Source organism: Solanum tuberosum, unplaced genomic scaffold (assembly GCF_000226075.1).
Source record: "Solanum tuberosum cultivar DM 1-3 516 R44 unplaced genomic scaffold, SolTub_3.0 scf00004, whole genome shotgun sequence".
Classification (NCBI taxonomy): domain Eukaryota; kingdom Viridiplantae; phylum Streptophyta; class Magnoliopsida; order Solanales; family Solanaceae; genus Solanum; species Solanum tuberosum.
This window is the reverse complement of record NW_006238930.1, coordinates 3,002,522-3,021,800: the sequence shown is the minus strand read 5'-3', so window position 1 is coordinate 3,021,800 and position 19,279 is coordinate 3,002,522. Positions and strand designations below refer to the sequence as shown.

Below are 19,279 nucleotides of genomic sequence, written 5' to 3'. Positions count from 1 at the left end.
CCCCCCGCCAATAGCTAGTTTCATTGATTAAGATCAAATCATATAAATAGGAATGGAGGATATAGAGATGTGTCACATCACCCAGTCAATAACTAGTTTCAAAGTGATGTGACATATTTCTATAGCCTCCATTTCTATTTATCTGTTTTTCTCCTTTTTTTGATATTTTTTAATTTTTCTCCTTATTTTTAATATAATTATTATTTATATATAATTAATGTTTTGTTGTAAATATATTATATTAATATGGATGTCCATAACTTCAAGATATAATTTCACCATTATGTGTAATAATACTTACACCTCCACCATCTCCTCATTTATCTTCCACATAGAGCTGTCAATATTGGTTGACCCACCCCATCTGGGCTAACCCATACCGACTTTGCAATTTGACGGGTCAGGCCGGGCTAGCCCATTTTTTATGTGGACCAAAAAATGGTTTGTCCAGCCCACAAGTGTGTGGACTACGGGCTTTGCCGGGTCAACTATCTTTTCTTAAAAGTATATTTTTTATAATTTTTTAAATTAAATTATAATTTAAAAATATCATCATAAATATCGACTAATGTTACTACTTGCTAATCAAATACACAAATAAAATTATGTATATAATATTTATTAAATTTGATTTCAAGTAAAAACATAAATAGCTAATTATAAATATTAACCTAATTTTTTTCCAATGATCATAATAAAACACAAAAACTATGATAATATTCCATAGGCTATGACATATGTAGTGATTCCCTATAATTTTTAGGAACTTTATTTTATGTAGTACATATTTTATAAATATAATTTGTATTTAAATTGTAATATTTTAAACTTTTATTATTTTTAATACTCTATTTTATTTTTATTTTTTATTAATTTTATATGGCACACGGGCCGGCCCTATCCATATTTCTCAAGCCCCGCAAATCGACAGACTTATTCATGCCGCGCTAAAAAGTCCTTTTCTTAAATGGGCTAAAAAACAACCCTATCAAATCACGGGTTAGGCCAGGCCGGCCCAACGGGCCTAAACCATATTGACGGCTCTACTTCCACACCCTTTAATCTTCCCCACATTCTCAATAAATATCATGTTTATTGCTATCTTTTTGTATGCCTCTAATTATAACAATATAAGTAGAGGTCTTTAGGATGTGTGATGCACTTGAAAAATTTAGAAAACACTTGAATATACCTGGAAGAATAAGAAAATTCTTTCTTGTCTCTCTACATTTTTTGTTTATTTTCTCACTTATATTATTACTCTTTTTAGTTTTGTTTTACTACATCTTTTCATTCTTGAAAAGTTAAAATGTTATATCTAATTGTATTTACCATCACAAAAATAAATGTATTGATACTTGTATGCCTATCCTTAAGAATCTCAAATCTAATTGGAGTAGTATTGATTTTGATATATTTTTTCATAATATTTATTTTTAGATTAATTTCATTCCAATATTCATTGATCTCTTTGTATAATAATCAAACATTGAGGTTTGACGTATATCATATTCGTTCTAAGGAATTAAATTCTTCAAATAAATAAAAAAATTCATGTATGACACAAAGGGAAGTTCAGTTTTGCATTTCAGCTTTAGTATAGCATAAATAAAAAATATCATGAAGTAACACAAAGGGAAATTAAGTTGCTATGCATTTCTAGCTTTAATATAATATATAATTGTAGAAGTAATTTATTTTATATATATATATATATTTTCCTCATCATATATTATTAGATCTTTGTTTTAAAAAAAATCCATTGTGATGTCTTGCGAATACAATTCACTCACATATATCGGAATGATAGTCTTACAAATTAATGCATTGAACATTTCAACCAAGTTTAATATTTTAATGAATGAAAATTCTCAATTAAATTCTTAAAAATTAGATGATATGATCACAAAAAATATCCAAAAGAAAATACTTGAAATATCTACCTATAGATTTTTTATCGTTTGCCTGCAAATAATTTTTTTAACTCAGTATAGTATATTTTCATTGAAAGACTAAAAGTGCTTAAGAAAATTAATTATTAGAAATAAAAAATATATGTACACAAGAAAAAAAAATAACCACAAATATATGACACTCACATTTCAACTAATTAAATATCTAGAAGAATCATAGTTCGATATAAAATTCAATTGAGAGAAAAAAGAAGAAAAAACAGAATTTCATGCATATGAGTTTTTTAGTTCATGATATTTAAGTATGATTATAGGAATTGTTAGAGTAGTTATATTTTGTAAGACTTAAATGTTTTTTCATTGCTCCATACTAATTAAGATATGTAATGTTTCTATTGTTTTTGGAAGGAAAAAATTAAGCGTTAATGAAGCATATATATCTTGTCCGTTAGCCTTTTCTATAAATTCTCAAATAGATTGAACATATTATTTTCTTTTAAATATTACTTTGTGCATTTATGAATCTGGAAAACTTAAAAAACTTCATAACTTGATTAAAAAAATTTGAATACCATTATATTTATATCTACTCACCAAATGAATATCAACATTTCACAAAAATATTATTTAGTAGAAAAATGGATGGAAGTTATTTTTGTGTTTATATATTTTTTTTTTGGACGATACAATGAGATGTGTTTTTAAAGAAATTTCCTGATATCATGTTTTCATTTAATTATTTCTTGAGTATCAAAGACTAATTAAATAAATAGATAACTTAGTGAAGAAATATACAGTCAAAGGTCTGCTAACAAGATATTTTTATACATATGTTTTCATATTTACTTAAAACAAAATATAGATAATGTTTTTATGTAACTTTCGGCTTAGAATTTAAAAACTTAAGTTTTGAAAAAGACTTTTATGTATATTATAATTTCTTCTATTTAGATTATACGTTTGAAAGAAATATTGAAAATAATATTGATTTTATTTTTTTGATGATTTTAATATTCGAGTATTAGAAAGAAAGAAAAAACAAATCATGAATTTGGTGGGCATTTGACCATATATAATTAGAAATTAAATATTTTTCATTTTACTAGAATTTTTTGAAATTAGAGTTGTGTTTTGTCATATTTTTTTCACAAATGAAACAAAATAACATTTTATTTGAAAATCTAAACATGGAGGTTTAATTTGAATTTTTCATAGTCAAAATTAATTTTTAAATAAAGTAAATATTATTTCAGAAAAAAAGATGGGTGATATAGTTTATTTCTCTGCGCTTTTCCGTGCGAAGCGCGATAAGTTCACTAGTAGAATAAATAAGCATAACGGCATGCTATTCCTACTACACCTATAGTATTGTTTTATTATGATAAAAATCATAATTAATAATTGTGAAATTAGGTATTAGGCCTAACTTAGGCGGCAATTGCCTAATCCTCATAAAGAGTTCATCCATTTTATTGACAATTTTTTGATTATTTTTTGGGGGAGCCCCAACATTGGGTGGGATGGGCTAATACCATGTGAAATTAGGTTTTAGATTTAACTCACATTCCAAAAGCTAGCTCAAATAGAAGAGAATTGTCCAAGCCTTATAAGGAGTCCACTTATCTCATTAACCACCAATGTGAGACTTTAATCATTCTTTAACAATAATCAATCTCTTGCACGACGATGAAAAATGATTTATACATTCTCTTAAACTCCTCTCACACTATACACAAATAAGGGTAAAGCTGAAATTTTAGTTACAAGTTGGCTAGATTAAAGTTTTTGAGTTAAACGGAAAATTACATGACTAAGTAAACACATACTAATTAATTATTTAATATAGCTATAATTTGGAGAAATTACTTTTTGCTATTGACATATAACCATATGCATGCGAGCCATGCATGTCCAAAATTTGTATAATTCAGCTGCTAATTGTTTAAATCCAGAATTTGTATATGTTTACCTTAGCTTGTATATTATTATCTTGTCAATACATTTTATTTGTATAAGTTATGAAAATATCCAAAATGTATAAATACATAATTTATATATATTTTTTCTGTTTGTATATTCACAAACAAATTATATAAATGGTAATATATATAGCAAACGAAATTATAGTGATGAAGCGTAATTAGACAAACTATAGCTAAGGAGACTTATTAATTAATTTATTTTTTATGGAATTTCCTCAATATTATATGTGTTAAAGATATCAATTGTATTTTTAAAATACAATTTGATATTATCCTTTTTATTTTTCCCTCAAAAGGGGAAAAAAAAGAAAAGAAAAAAGAAACCGGTAATATGATCTTTCCGGAAACACCCACGTCAGTCAACTTGATCATCAACCGTCCATCACACATCCCTATGCAAAAGATCATATCCTACTCCACGTGTAACAATAATACTGCTTTATCTCATTTCAGTGGGTCCCCCTACCTACTAGTAGTATTTTTCAATAAGGAAGTAATTTCCGTTTTTATCCTTCAACAAATTATTACTAATTGAATTTCATTTTGGTCCTTTGTGAACTTTGCGAAGCATATTTAATCTTGAAATCATGAAAATGCATACTGTATTTTTTATCTACATAAATAAAGATTGTATGTTTTTTGTCTTTAGAATTCAAATATTAAGTAATAATACATGGACAATAAATTATCCAATAATTAAGAGCCCGTTAAGTTTTTAGAAAAGTATTAAAAAAAACTCTTAAATTTGTTGCAAATTATTAGTTTCGTTTTCGAGCTATTCACATTTTTTTAAATACACCTCTCTACTTGACTAACTAAACTTAGATACGTCCTAATCTGCCACATGATATAATAATTGGTCTCAAACTCTTGTAGGAGCATAAAATTCTTAATAAAAAATTAAAAGAAGTGTTGAAAACACTCCTAAACTTGACGAGAATTTAGGAATGTATTTCAATCACGTTGCAAGATCGAAAACATATTTAAGTTCAATTAGTCAAGTAAATGAATGCTTTTAAAGTTATCAATAATTCAAAGATTAAATTAATAATTCACGCCAAATTTATAAGTGTTTTCAATAATACTTAAAAAAGTTTTTGAATATGTAGAAGCAAAAAGAATAAACATGCAAAAGCAGGACTAAAAGAGAATATTTTCTAAATCTAATGGTTCAAAGTTCAAACTACAAATGGAAAGATTTAAGGAATTATCGAAAAGGGCAAAATAGTAAAAGAAGTGGTTGAAATTGCTACAGCCCCACGTTAATTGAATGATCCGTAATCAAATAATTTGAAAAGGGTAAGATTTTAAATTTGGGATTTTTGGTCCTTTGAATTTTGGGGAAAGGGGAAATGGGTAGGGCCTTTGTGTATGTAATATTGGGAGGAGGAGTTGCTGCTGGTTATGCAGCTCATGAATTTGTTAAACGAGGTGTCTCTCATGGCGAACTATGCATCATCTCTGAAGAACCTGTAAATATTACTTCTCTTATATTACTTTCTTCGTTTTTGACTCTTAAAATTGGTTACTTTTTTCCTTCTTCGAGCTCAGTTTCAGCTTTAATTTATGGGTTTTTGTCTTTCTTAATCTGTGTATTGCTCCTTATTTCTTATAATGCTGTAAATGTTCAATTTTGCGAATTTTTATGCGTGTAATCCAATTTGAGTAGGTTTTCTTCTTATCTGAGCTGAATTTGGGGTTTTGTGATGACTTTTCGAGACTAGATTAAATTTTAATTTTTAATCACATTGGAACTGTAGCTTCTAGAAAGTTTTAGGAGGAATGTAGTGCTACTTGATTTGCTAGGATGAATCCCAAAAATCTGTTCTGATTCCAATAACAGTGTCACATGATAGAAATGCTAACAATTTGTAGATCTGCTATTGAGTTTTTAGTGCATACCATCTACTTGAAGCGCTGCTGGAATGGTTATTTCCTTTTACTGTTCCTCCCTCTCCTCATTCATTTTCTAGGAGGCAAAAAGATGCATAAACTTAGCAATTTATCTATCTTGATCCAATTTAATGTCATTAGAAATAATAAAGATCATAGCTTCGAGTGATCCGCCCCTTTTATCTATCTTGATATTTTACCTTCCTAGAGTTAAAACTAATGTCTATAACTGTTAGCTTCCGTAAATCGAGCTACATCAATGGCGGAAACATTCAACAGGGTAGCTCAGAGAAAAGAAGGGGATCAGATATTTTCATTCAATTGAATTAGGATCAGTACAATACAGTATTTATACACTAATTGCTATATCTAAAATCATGTCCAGCTCATGTATTAGTTAGTTGTTAATCTAACTGAATCCACCAACTAACTAACAGTAACACCCACTCATCAACTATCCAACAGACTCTCAATAATAACAAACTAAGACCCAGAATTCGTCAGATGCTTCCTTATGGAGACAATCATTTATTGGATGGTAACACATGATGGCTCTCTCATGTTGGAGCTTCCTGAAGTTTCCTACCTCATCTTCTAAACTTGTGCTGTTCTTTTCAGGTTGCTCCTTATGAACGACCGGCATTAAGCAAGGGTTATTTACTACCAGAAGGTATCTCCCTGTTCAGATTTTTGTCTTAGACATCTTCCAAGTGGATGTTAATGCTTTCTTTAGATTTAAAGATAAGTTTTGTTGTGCATTGTAATTTTGGGGAAACATCCTACAAGCATTAATGGTGGAATCTTCCCTGGCTCTAATTACAGTCACTTAACAAGAGTTATCTGGATGAGTGTTTCTTCTTTTCTCTCCTATGTTCATTTTTTTTTTTTACTTTTTGAGATTTTATTCTATGCAGATCCTGCACGTCTGCCTGCTTTTCATTGTTGTGTTGGTTCAAATGAGGAAAGGTTGACGCCGAAGTGGTACAAGGAAAACGGTAATTTTTTAATATCTTTTGCTTTCATAGGCCATAGCCTTTAAATATTTTAGCAGGCATCATTGTAATTCATCAATTTTCATTTATGGTTGTCATAGATATATTTAGAATTGTCCAAAGTGAGCATTGCAGTTACCGACTGCCTTGAACTTATAAAGGTTATTGAATTACTTGCATAGAGGTAGAGCTATAAAAATTAGAATCACTCTGTGTTATTCTATTGTAGCTAATGTCGCAGCATCATTTTGTTGTTGACACTTGACATTTGCTTAAGGAATTGGAATCCCCAGAATTAATCACATATACTTGACGACATGCCCATACAACTCATTTAAAAAATGTCTGATTACAAATTAAGAGCTTAACTGGACTGTTCCAACAAGTTTAATTCATCAAATATGGATGTCTTCAGAGCCAAGTTTGATGTTTGTCTCACCTTTTGTAGGACTACCTATTGAGAGGATAGTTGTTTCATAAAAGAAGAAAAAGGATTAGGCTTTTCATTCAGAAGGTCATCTTTGCTTGACGTAGTAGAAACCTTGTTTATATAGGAAGACCATGAACTATTTCCTGATATTTAATATCTGCTTAAGTTTCATGTTTAGCCAACATTTTGAAAGATTAGAATCAGGGGAAAAGATTTTGAGAGTGAATATTCTTGTTTTTCTTGGGCTGTAATTAGCTGCAGCAATACTGGTTTTTGAATCACTTAAAATGAAGTTCACCATAAACATCATAAGTTTTTGAAATTAATCTCTTTTCATGGAATGCACTAGCTGGGAACGGCAACGAAAAAAGGCTGCTGGTAACTGGCATCAGTGATTAGAATATGTTATTATGTTGAGCTATTTCTTTTAGTTCTAGTTACTTTTTAGTGCAAAGAATGAGGCATTTAATATCTTTCCTAGGATATTGGTAAGTCATTGATTGTTCTATTGCCTCTAGGCATTGAGCTGGTCCTTGGAACTCGTGTAAAATCAGCTGATGTGAGACGGAAGACATTGTTGACTGCAACTGGTGAAACCATAACCTACAAGATTCTCATAGTGGCAACTGGTGCTCGGGTATCTAATTTATCTTTGGACTCTTCTGCTGTAGCACCATATTTTGTTACATTTTTTATGCATCAAGACATTAGAGTAGTGTCCTCTTCTGATGGATTGAATAAGCTGGGGCGAATGCAACTTCAAGTTACTGGGTTCGGATCCAGTACTTTTGACGCGGAACATAAAGTTATTTGCAACAAATTGTAGATGTGAACCCATAACTTCAAAAATATAATGAGTTCAATGCTAAGAACCCTTAGGGTTCTACCTTTAAGGTTCTTAGCAAAAAACAACATACCCAATGTAATTTTATAAGTAGGGTCTGTGGAGGGTAAAGTGTACACAAATCTTACCCTTGCCTCTTTATCTTTACAAGGTAGGGATAGGGGTAAAGTATGCGTACAACCTACCCTCCCCAGACCCCACTTGTGGGATTACAGTGGGTATATTGCTGTTTGTTGAGAACCTTAAAGGTACAGCCCATCCTGGATCCGCCTCTGTTAATAAGGTCCAGATACTTGCTTTAAGTGATTTCCCAGAGAAGTCAGTGGATACTGAAATAGAATTCTGCTGTACCAGCTAAGAAAGAAAATGAAAATTCTGTTGTTTCACAATACCTTAGCTTCTTCATAATATTGTGCATGTGATTTTTATAGTTAGTTTATATCAGTGAATATATTACTTGGTTTCTCTCCATAGGGACCGTGAAAATAATGTTAAGAATTAGTTTATCTCAAAAAAATAAAATGTTAAGAACTAGTAGCATAAAAATTGCCAATACAATCATTTTGATATGTATCCTGCAGAAACTAGGTGTCAAACTTGTTAGCATAGATGTTAGGCTTCATGGACATTCAGATGAGTAGAGTTCATTTAGTTCAGTATTGGAAGTTTGAAACAGAATTGGATTAATGAGTGTGCCTCTGAGGGTTCATGCCGAAGGCTTTATTTGGTATGGACAAAGTTAAATCTCAAAGACCAAGCTCCCTAGTGGGCAATGAAATTAGAAATTTATAAAGGCTTTGACTTTTGGTTGGCATGTTTTGTTAGGCTTTGAAGCTTGAAGAGTTTGGAGTGAGTGGCTCAGATGCTGAGAGTGTATGTTATTTACGAGATTTGGCTGATGCAAACAGGCTGGTTAATGTGATGCAATCCAGCGGTGGTGGCAATGCTGTTGTAATTGGTGGTGGCTACATAGGAATGGAATGTGCTGCTTCTTTGGTTATCGGCAAAATAAATGTCACCATGGTCTTTCCAGAAGCACACTGTAGTAAGTATTCTTTTGTAATGATGGAAAACTTCCGTTTCTTTTTTTGACTTGAGTTTCTTTAGGTTGCTTGTAAATTATATTCTTTTGTGAAGTTGGAGAACTTTCTTTTCTGTTTCTTACTCGAGTTTCTTTAGATTGCTTGTAAATTATATCAAAAGTAAAAACTGTGTTTTCCCCTCTCTGGAGAATAATGCATTAGGATAACTTTAGTAGTTGCATTTCCTCCAGAAAATACAAAAAGCTATCTGAAATCTAGCACATGCCTTACTCTCCAAACCATGCTATTAGTAGAGAAAAACAGTGATCACAGTAATCAACAAATGCTTTAAAGATATGAAAATTGATTAGAATGGGGGACTTCCGCCCACATATTTCCTCGAAACATGAAATCAGAAATTGAAAGCTTATGTATGAGAAAAACTAATTTGTTTCTTAATTCTTAAAACCCAAAGTCCAAGAGTTAGTTACAGTTATAAACCATAAATGTACTAATCTATCTTAAGTTCATCAGAAGACTAACCTGTTGTTTTTTCTAATGTTTATATAAAGCATTTAATTTTCTTTCCTTTTCTTTTGTTGTTAGTGGCCCGCCTATTTACTGCTAAAATTGCAAGTTTCTACGAAGAATTTTACCGGTCAAAAGGAGTTAAGTTTGTGAAAGGAACGGTATTGACATCATTTGATTTTGACTCCAATGATAAGGTAAAGCCTGTTGCTTGCTTCACTTAGGCGGCGTTTGCTTGATAGCTTTTCGCAGAAGTGTTCATTTGAACTGCTTTTTCATTTACCTCTTTTTGAACATTTCCAACCTCAATTTGACTAGTTACTTTGTTAGTGCAAACTCAGTTTATTAGTTTCTGAAAAAAGCTTCTTCTTTTTTAAAATCCTTTTCTGTTTGAATAAGAAAAGGTTTACTTTTACTAAAGAGTGAAGATTTTTGAACTCCGTTTAACAAGTCACTTTGTTAAGCTGGAACTAACATTAATCAACTGTTGCATTTCACAATTTTACACATCACTGAAGTCATACTGGACATGATGCTTGAATGCGGGGACTTTTTATGTAGATGACTGCAGTGAATCTGAGAGATGGAACCAAACTACCTGCCGACATGGTCATAGTAGGCATTGGAATTAGACCAAATACCAGCCTCTTTGAAGGGCAGCTTACTCTTGAGAAAGGAGGGATAAAAGTCAATGGCCAAATGCAGTCAAGCAACAGCTCAGTCTATGCTGTTGGGGATGTTGCAACTTTTCCTGTTAAAATTTTCAGTGAAACACGGAGACTTGAACACGTTGATTCTGCAAGGAAGTCAGCAAGGCATGCAGTTGCTGCAATCATGGAACCAGAGAAAACAACGGAGTTTGACTACTTGCCATTCTTCTACTCCAGAGTCTTCACACTCTCTTGGCAGTTCTATGGTGACAGTACTGGTGATGTAGTCCATTTTGGGGATTTCTTGGGGAATAGCTTTGGTGCATACTGGGTGAACAAAGGTCACGTCGTTGGGTCTTTTCTAGAGGGTGGAACCAAAGAGGAGTATGCGGCTATTGCAAAGATCACAAGGCTCAAACCATCAATTGAGGACTTGTCTGATCTCGAAACACAGGGTTTAGGATTTGCATTGACATTGAGTGATAAACCAGAGCCATCGGAGGCTGTTGTTGTCGGCAGTGGTTCGGGTTCCACTCTTGCAACAGAGAAACCTTTACATGTTTGGCATGCAACAGCTGGAGTCATTTTGGCTGCTTCAATTGCTGCCTTTGCATACTGGTATGGTAGGAGGCGTAGAAGGTGGTAAATGTTTTGTCCAAGAAGCATTTCCCCACGGAAGAATACACGTCGATTCCTGCTGTGTTGTATGATTTTAGCATAGAGAATTTGAAATACTTGGCCTGAAAATGGCTGCAATCTTACAAACATGTATTCTGTCTTTACAGTATATATCAATACACATTATCCTCAATTCCTCAACATGCTCTCTTTATGTTCAGATTGCTTATGTTTTGACACTAGTACATATTAATAGGAGGAAAATACAACTTTAAAACGACTAGGAAGAAAATCAATGCTATTGGTAGATGCTCTTGAAGAATTGGAGCCTAGGAAAAAATAGTTCTGTGAGATATCTGAGATTATAATCCTGAATCCATCAAGTAAACGACTCCAAAATGGTACATTCACCAGTTTAATTTAAGCATAATACATAAATGTGTTATTTAACTTGGTTTTAGCAGACATCTATGCTTTTCAACTTTGGATGCACACAAATAGATATTTGAACTTGTATAAAGTTGAACAACTAGACATATATGTCTGACATGTTGTTCTACGTGACAATTCATGTCTTACGTGTATTATACACGTAGAACACATGTGTCTACTTGTTTAACTTTATACGAGTTTGAGTGTCTACTTGTGCATACCTAAAGTTGAAGGACGTAAATGTCTACTACAACTAAGTTAAATGACATATTCAGATATTATCCCTTTAATTTCATAATGTTTTAGACTTTAAAGTACACGAATTCCAAAGCAGGGCATTTGGTCTAGTGGTATGATTCTCGCTTTGGGTGCGAGAGGTCCCGAGTTCGATTCTCGGAATGCCCCCGCTCTTTTTTCATGAATAATTTTTTTTTTCTTGCGTTAGAAAAAATAGAAATAAATTGTAGTAACTGGTTTACATATCTGAGTTTTTTTTTTTTTTAGAATTGTTTTGTTCTCAATTATTAGTATTGTATATTGCATTTTTATTTAATCGACATTTTAAAATCAGTATTAGTAAGGTTTATATAATCTAAAATAGTATTATTAGCGATATCAGAATTCAGAATCCAAAATATAGATTTAATTCCTTTTTTGAAAGATTATCATTTTCTCTTGTATATTTATTCAATAAATAATAAATTAACCAAAAGGGAGAAAAAAAAACAGGGAACTATATATGACCTTATCAACACAATTTTTCAATCCCCTTATCCTATTTTTTCTATCTCCCTCTTTCACTCTCTTCTCCCCTCCTCAATTTCTCTTTAGCTCTGCTACAATGGCTTCCACATTATCCACAATTGCCCTTCGTTCTCCCTCTCCTCTTTCTCAATCAACCGTAAGCTCCACGCACGCTTCAATTTCATTCCCTACCAAAACCCTAGAACTCCCCATTCGCACTCCCAAACTCCACCACCGCCGAGCCACTTTCGTCCGCCCTCTCGCCGCCGTCGAAGCACCGGAGAAGGTAGTCCAGCTCGGAGATGAAATCTCCAACTTAACCCTCGCCGATGCCCAGAAACTCGTAGAGTACCTTCAGGATAAGCTTGGAGTTTCAGCCGCATCCTTCGCTCCCGCTGCCGTCGTCGCTGCCCCTGGTGGCGCAGCCGCAGATGCTCCACCTGTGGTTGAGGAGAAGACGGAATTTGATGTAGTCATCGATGAAGTACCGAGTAATGCTAGAATTGCGACTATTAAGGCTGTTAGGGCTTTAACAAGTTTGGCTTTGAAAGAGGCGAAGGAATTGATTGAAGGATTGCCTAAGAAATTTAAGGAGGGTGTTTCCAAGGATGAGGCTGAAGATGCTAAGAAACAGCTTGAAGAAGCTGGTGCTAAAGTTTCTATTGCTTAAATAAATTTGTGGTAAATGTTCAATCTTATTTGTATTTTCGCAAGAGAATTCAGTTGTTAGATATACTTGTACCCAATTTTCTAAAATCAAGTTTATTCAGCCCTCTTTGCTTATGGTTCTGCATCATTTGTGAGATTGTTCCAGTTTTTGATTGTTTGTGTTTCTGGTGCCTACTATCCAACTCAAATGCTCCCACAAATCCTAATTTGGGGTGTGTGGATCCTTGAAGGTCCGACTTTCGTCACGGCAGGCTTATACCATTATGCTCACGAGCAGAATCTTAAGCTTGAACCTAACCTGGCACACCAGTGTTGAATGTTAATCATGATTACTATTTTGTTGAACCTATGCTTGAATTTGGTTCCAATCTCAAGAATATGCAACTCCACTATATTATACTAGGAGTTAAATTGTCTCATTTTGGTTACTGGTTGTGAAAATAAGCTGATTCGGTGAAATGCAATCAATTGTCTATATTGCAAAGATCACAATGCTCAAACCAGCAATTGAGGGCTTGGATTTTGCATTGACATTGAGTCGTAAATCACAGTCACCAGAGGCTGTTGTTGTCAGCAGTGGTTCAGCTTCCAGTCTTGTACATGTGTGGCTGCATCAATTGACGCCTTTGCATACTATATTGTTCAAGAAGCATTTCCCATGTAAGATCTTTACACGTCTTTTCTAGCTGTGATATATGATTTTGGCTTAGTTAATTCGGAATACTTAGCCTGAAAATGGATTTCCCCGTCTTACAAATATGTGTCGTCTTTAGTCTACATGTCAGGCATTTTGAATGATACATCTCATACTTAAAAGGTAAATTCTAGTTTGAAGTGAATAGCACTTAAATGTGTTGGAACTAATTTGGCCACAAATATATTTGGAAAAGAACTTGGGAAACTTAACCCAAAAATGACATATTTGGGAATTTTTAGCCAAACGCTAGCTATGTGAATAGCAATATCATCTGCAAATAGAAGATTTTAAATTCCATTTCCTTTTCTCTACTAAAAAATAACGGGTGGACTAACTTTGGTAAAAGACTAAAGATGAGAAAAGGGTCAAATGCCCCTCAAGCTTTAGCCATATTTCCAACTATACACTTAACCTTTGCGGGGGTCCTATTACCCCCTGAACCTTTTTTTTCTAATATTAGTTCACCCTCAGACGCTGATGTGTCCACATACGTGAACTCACCTCCGTGAGGCGTGTAAGAACGTAATAAAATGTCCATGTGGAGTCCAAATAAGCCTCCCAACAGTAAATTTACTCTTTATTTAACCATACATTTATTTTTTATTCTTTTCCCAATTCATTTATCTCCATCTATTTTGTTCTTGAACAAAAGCTCTCTTCTTTGTTCTTCATCCACCATTTTCAAAGCTTGAATTTAGTTGTTGTATCTTCTCCAACTAAGATTGAATTTAGGATTTGCAATTTTCTCGAATTTCATATTGAACAATCGAAATCTTCCCCAATTCAATAGCTTGATTTTATTTTTTTCACTTTGTGTTATTAGGGTTAGTAAGTAAAGATTTAACCTTTTCTCAGAAGAAATAGTAAGTAAGCTTTTCGAGCAACGTCAGTAAAGGAAGATCGTAGAGAAAAGGAAGAAGAACTAGAGATTAGATTAGAAAGAAGATCGTAGAGATTAGATTAGGAAGAAGAATGAGGGTCAATTAGGTTCATAAAAGGTAAAGGTAAAGTTTTGTGACACGTGTCAATTTGTGAGTCGTGTAAATTCATGAGGTCCACTAATATATACGTGGACAGCGCGTGTATAGAAACATTTTTTATAAATCTGGTTTATGTGGACACATCAGCGTCTGAGGGTGAACTAATATTTAAAAAAAAAAGGTTCAAGGGGTAATAGAACCCCGCAAAAGTTAAGTGTGTAGTTGGAAATATGGCTAAAGCTTTAGGGGGGATTTGGCCCTTTTCTCACTAAAGATCGTAGTGAGGAGGGGATTAAGGATAGGAATTTATGTCATTTGATCCAACAAGATTGGCTGTGCTTTTCTTGTCTTTTTACATCCTCGTTTCATTAGAAAATCATGAAGGCTTTACACTTTTTATTTGGAAATATATAGAACTATAAGTACACGGATATCGAAGCAGGGCATTTGGTCTAGTGGTATGATTCTCGCTTTGGGTGCGAGAGGTCCCGAGTTCGATTCTCGGAATGCCCCCTTTTTTTGTTTTTTTTGTTCAAAAAAGATACTTCTCCGTTGTCATTTTTGAAAAATTAAGAAATGACAAAAAAAATTCCTACTATACCCTTAATTTATCTGTCCAATAATAGTTGTTCACTATACTGTGGGTAATCTTCTTTCGGCATCTACCAAGCCCACCCGCCCGACTAAAATTAATTGGTCAAATAATATAAAATGGAGAGAGTATTAATTATTAATACTACATTCGTTCACTTTTAATTGTCATGCTGTGTTTTTCGAAAGTTAATTTGACTAATTTTCAAAGTTAAATCAGATTATATTAGTTCGATATTTTTGAATAAAAAATTTAGATATTCAAAAACTATACGAAAAGTACTATAAATAGCAATTTTTTGCATATCAATTTTATATCGTAAAATATTAGTCAAAGTTCTTATAATTTTGACTCTAAAAAAGAAAATTATAACATTTAAAAGTGGACGGAGGAAATATATAATATTTAAAAAGGGTAAATAAGAAAGAAAAAATCTCGCAAATCCATATTCTTGTAGAATTTGTTGGAAGGTTGGATATTGAAAAGAAATTATTACTACTCTCTAAGTTGTGAAAATGAAATAGTAATATTGGTTATTATCTGTTCCTAATTATTTGTTCATTTTTGAATTAATATATCTATTAAGAAAATAATTATTGATATAATGAGTTTATTATTTATTCATTTTAATCCTAATAATTACTATGAAGTAGATGAATTAAAAATTTAAGATTTTTCAAGAAAGTTCTATTTTTTTATAAACTTAATTAATTGAGGATATACTTAGATAATATGTAATTCGGATACATTAAAAACTAATATGTATCTCGGATACATTATAAAATAATTTAGAATCTAAACAAACACTTAGATTTGAATAATGTATTCGAGCTAGTTTTTAATGTATCCGATTTGTTTTACTTTTTCAGGAATTAATGTAATTACAAACTAAATAGGGATAGATTGTATTTCATATTAAAACTATGTGATTCCTAAAATTTATACAAAACCTCTAAAAGCCCTTATTTCTCTCCTAATTCAAAATTATTTTATAAAGTATCCGAGCTAGTTTTTAATATATCTAAGCTACATATTATGTATCCGGTTTATTTTACTTTTTCAGGGATTAATATAATTACAAACTAAATAGGAATATATTATAATTTCATATTAAAACTATTGTGATTCCTAAAATTTATACTTACTAAAAACACTTGAAATAAGTTTATCCGGCCTCACTAAATTTCTTTTTCTCCAATAAAATTTCAATAATAATGGACTAAAATTAAAATTAAAAATGAGACGCTATATATAACCTTATCAACACAATTTTCAATCCCCCTTATCCTATTTTTTCTTGTTCCCTCTTCTTTCACTCCCTTCTCCTCAATTCCTCTTTAGCTCTGCTACAATGGCTTCCACATTATCCACAATTACCCTTCGTTCTCCCTCTCCTATTTCTCCAGCAACCGCAAGCTCCACGTACGCATCAATTTCCTTCCCTACCAAAACCCTAGAACTCCCCATTGGCTCTCCCAAACTCCACCACCGCCGAGCCACTTTCGTCCGCCCTCTCGCCGCCGTCGAAGCACCGGAGAAGGTAGTACAGCTCGGAGATGAAATCTCCACTCTAACTCTCGCTGATGCGCAGAAACTCGTTGAGTACCTTCAGGATAAGCTTGGTGTTTCGGCCGCATCCTTCGCTCCTGCTGCGGTCGTCGCCGCTCCTGGTGGCGCAGCCGCAGATGCTCCAGCTGTGGTTGAAGAGAAGACGGAATTTGACGTAGTCATCGATGAAGTGCCGAGTAATGCTAGAATTGCGACTATTAAGGCTGTTAGGGCTTTAACAAGTTTGGCTTTGAAAGAAGCTAAGGAATTGATTGAAGGATTGCCTAAGAAATTTAAGGAGGGTGTTTCCAAGGATGAGGCTGAAGATGCTAAGAAACAGCTAGAAGAAGCTGGTGCTAAAGTTTCTATTGCTTAAATGAGTTTACGGTAAATGTTCATTCTTATTTGGTTTTGATTATCTGGGCAAATTACTGTAAGTTTTTTGTGTTTTTGTAAGAGAATTCAGTTGTTAGATAGTTGTACCCAATTTTCTAAAATCAAGATTATTCACCCCTTTTTGCTTATGGTTCTGCATCATTTTGTGATGGTATCGTATGTTTCAGTTTCTTTTGATGCAAAACTAGTATTTAAGACATGGCTAGGTGATTGTGCTGGTAAAAGTAAGTATGTACTCAATGAAATAGTCAATGTGCACGCTAGTCTGCTCAAAGTAGCACTAGGCTAGTAACTTATATCACTTGTGTCGATTTCCTCAAGTTTGTATGAGTTGTAATAGTAGTTGCAAAATCTCTTGTCCCAAATTGACTTAAGCCATCCCTTTGCCATCTTAGAACACCTCCAACAGAGGGCAAATAATCAATTTTGAATGAATTTGTTGGAGAACGCCCTCAGCCTCCCTTGCATTACACACAAAAGCTACTTCTTTGGCTATGTAATCACAGTGTCTACTCTTGGTTTCAAATGTCGTCTGGTTTCTCTCCATCCACAGAGCATGAATGCTTTTAGCATGTAATAATCTGTTTAGTTTAGCACTTTGATACTTGCTTTTGGAGTTCTTGATTGCTCAATCTAAGTGCTGCAAACATTGTGTTAGCAATGAAATCTGGTCTATTGATCCAAGATAAGAGCCTCTTCCAAGAAGGCTCTAGCAAATTACAGAAGATAAAGATGTTCTCTATTTTTCAAGTGTGTTTGACAGAATTTATACATTGTATCCACATACAATCTCCATTTAGACAACCTATCTGTAGTAGGTAGCCTGTGTTTCAGAACTAAATTAACATGTTTGGCAACACATTAGGATGTGCTTTCCTTGTATTTATGAGATTATTGAAAAAAAAGGGACCAGTTTCAGGGATATTTGGTCGTGAAAATTGCGAGTATATGAAAAAAGTGATTTTTGTTTTCAAAGTGAAAATAATATTTGAATAATTGGGTTGTTTTAAAATTTTTGTGAGGATAGCTTCTTTTTTTTTTATGTTTTTCAAATTCTTGAAAATTTCGGAATTCAACTTCTCAAGTTCTTGCAACTAGAAATCAGAAGGGCCCACTTGATATCAAATTACTTACCAACGGAGAAAGTATACACATTTCTTATGCACTGTTTCTATTGAATGCAGCTCCTGGAATCATTCTTTCATTGATAAACACTTCTAATTTATCAATACATATTTGTTGCATTATAGTTTCATTATATGAGATGCTTAGGAGTGGTTTGCTAGAGTGTATAAAAATAATGCTTTATAGAGTGTATTGACAATGCTTGCATTAGTTATGCATAAATTATTTATTATGCATTGTTTGGTTTGGTCTATTAAAAATAGCATGCATTGTACAAAAATATTTATTTACAAAAATATCCTCCACAATTATGGTGAAAAAGATGTAAAGGGGATTTTGAGGGGTAATTGTGTCTTTAAAATGCTAATGCATGTATTAAATCCCTTTGCATTACTAATATCCAGAAATCCATGGTATTAGTAATACACTCCTCAATACACAATAGAGTGTACATATAACTAATAGCATAGTGCACCAAACAAGGTACTTCTAATATATAAAGCTAATGCATGTATTAATTTAGCTAATACACTCTACCAAACAAAAGGCTTTGGTTTTGGAATATAGGAAATTTATTTGTTGGTAAATGAATTGAACCAATAAAAAAGTCAACTTGAAATTTTTTATATGATCAGCGTAAATATGTTCCTTATATTTCTTCTTTTAATTTCATGAGTGTCACACCCCTTTTCGCGCACAGCGGCGGAAGGGTTTTTCCAATTTAAGTAACGTTATTGATTAAGTGATTATTTTATTATTTCAGAGTCGCCACTTGAAATTGAGTTATGGTGTTCCAAGTCACCTTTTGTTTAATCCCTAATCAAAAGGAAATGACTCTTTATATGGTCTGCGAACTAGAAATTCGGGTAAGGAATTCTGTTGACCGAGGGGAAGGTATTAGGCATCCCTCGAGTCCCGTGGTTCTACCACGGTCGCTTTTATTGACTTCTACCTACTTTAAATCCTTTGTGGACATATTATTTTCAGGCCATGACTTGTTTGCATTTTTATTGTTGAACTTTTATTTGGTCTCAAATCGGATGCATAACTGCATTCTCGACCTTTGACATATAAATAGCTTATGAGCATAATTGTTTTCTTCTCTCGAGTGCATCACCTAATTTTATCTATAAATAATCTTATTTTTAAATTAATGAAAGTTATTATATTTTGGACAAGGTGCGTCACCGCATCCTTGAGTTTTTTTTTTCAATGTCTCAAAAA

At 32.9% G+C, this 19,279-nt stretch overlaps 3 protein-coding genes and 2 non-coding genes across 5 annotated transcripts; all 5 read left to right on the top strand.

Moving 5' to 3' along the window:
* The first annotated feature begins 5,131 nt into the window (after positions 1-5,131).
* Positions 5,132-11,073, top strand: LOC102595145 (monodehydroascorbate reductase 4, peroxisomal). Its single transcript, XM_006338510.2, has 7 exons — positions 5,132-5,367; positions 6,407-6,458; positions 6,703-6,783; positions 7,729-7,847; positions 8,880-9,099; positions 9,683-9,801; positions 10,166-11,073. Exons 1-7 carry the CDS (start codon positions 5,248-5,250, stop codon positions 10,898-10,900), a joined length of 1,446 nt encoding a protein of 481 aa, XP_006338572.1. The 5' UTR covers positions 5,132-5,247; the 3' UTR covers positions 10,901-11,073.
* A 564-nt stretch (positions 11,074-11,637) lies between these two features.
* TRNAP-UGG (transfer RNA proline (anticodon UGG)) lies at positions 11,638-11,709 on the top strand. Its single transcript has one exon. It is a non-coding gene; the product is annotated as a tRNA-Pro (tRNA).
* A 344-nt stretch (positions 11,710-12,053) lies between these two features.
* Positions 12,054-12,844, top strand: LOC102594485 (50S ribosomal protein L12, chloroplastic). Its single transcript, XM_006338508.2, has one exon. The coding sequence runs from the start codon at positions 12,146-12,148 to the stop codon at positions 12,716-12,718; it is 573 nt and encodes a 190-aa protein (XP_006338570.1). The 5' UTR covers positions 12,054-12,145; the 3' UTR covers positions 12,719-12,844.
* Positions 12,845-14,835: 1,991 nt separating this feature from the next.
* On the top strand, positions 14,836-14,907 carry TRNAP-UGG (transfer RNA proline (anticodon UGG)). The gene has a single exon. It is a non-coding gene; the product is annotated as a tRNA-Pro (tRNA).
* A 1,342-nt stretch (positions 14,908-16,249) lies between these two features.
* Positions 16,250-17,058, top strand: LOC102594809 (50S ribosomal protein L12, chloroplastic-like). Its single transcript, XM_006338509.2, has one exon. The coding sequence runs from the start codon at positions 16,338-16,340 to the stop codon at positions 16,908-16,910; it is 573 nt and encodes a 190-aa protein (XP_006338571.1). The 5' UTR covers positions 16,250-16,337; the 3' UTR covers positions 16,911-17,058.
* Positions 17,059-19,279: the final 2,221 nt, after the last annotated feature.

Bases quoted from the DNA above. Each gene is read 5' to 3' on its own strand.
- LOC102595145 (XM_006338510.2), top strand. From the start codon at position 5,248: ATGGGTAGGGCCTTTGTGTATGTAATATTGGGAGGAGGAGTTGCTGCT. The intron at 7,848-8,879 runs GTATCTAATTTA...ATGTTTTGTTAG, and splicing joins TAGTGGCAACTGGTGCTCGG to GCTTTGAAGCTTGAAGAGTT. The intron at 9,100-9,682 runs GTAAGTATTCTT...TTTTGTTGTTAG, and splicing joins CTTTCCAGAAGCACACTGTA to TGGCCCGCCTATTTACTGCT.
- LOC102594485 (XM_006338508.2), top strand. From the start codon at position 12,146: ATGGCTTCCACATTATCCACAATTGCCCTTCGTTCTCCCTCTCCTCTT.
- LOC102594809 (XM_006338509.2), top strand. From the start codon at position 16,338: ATGGCTTCCACATTATCCACAATTACCCTTCGTTCTCCCTCTCCTATT.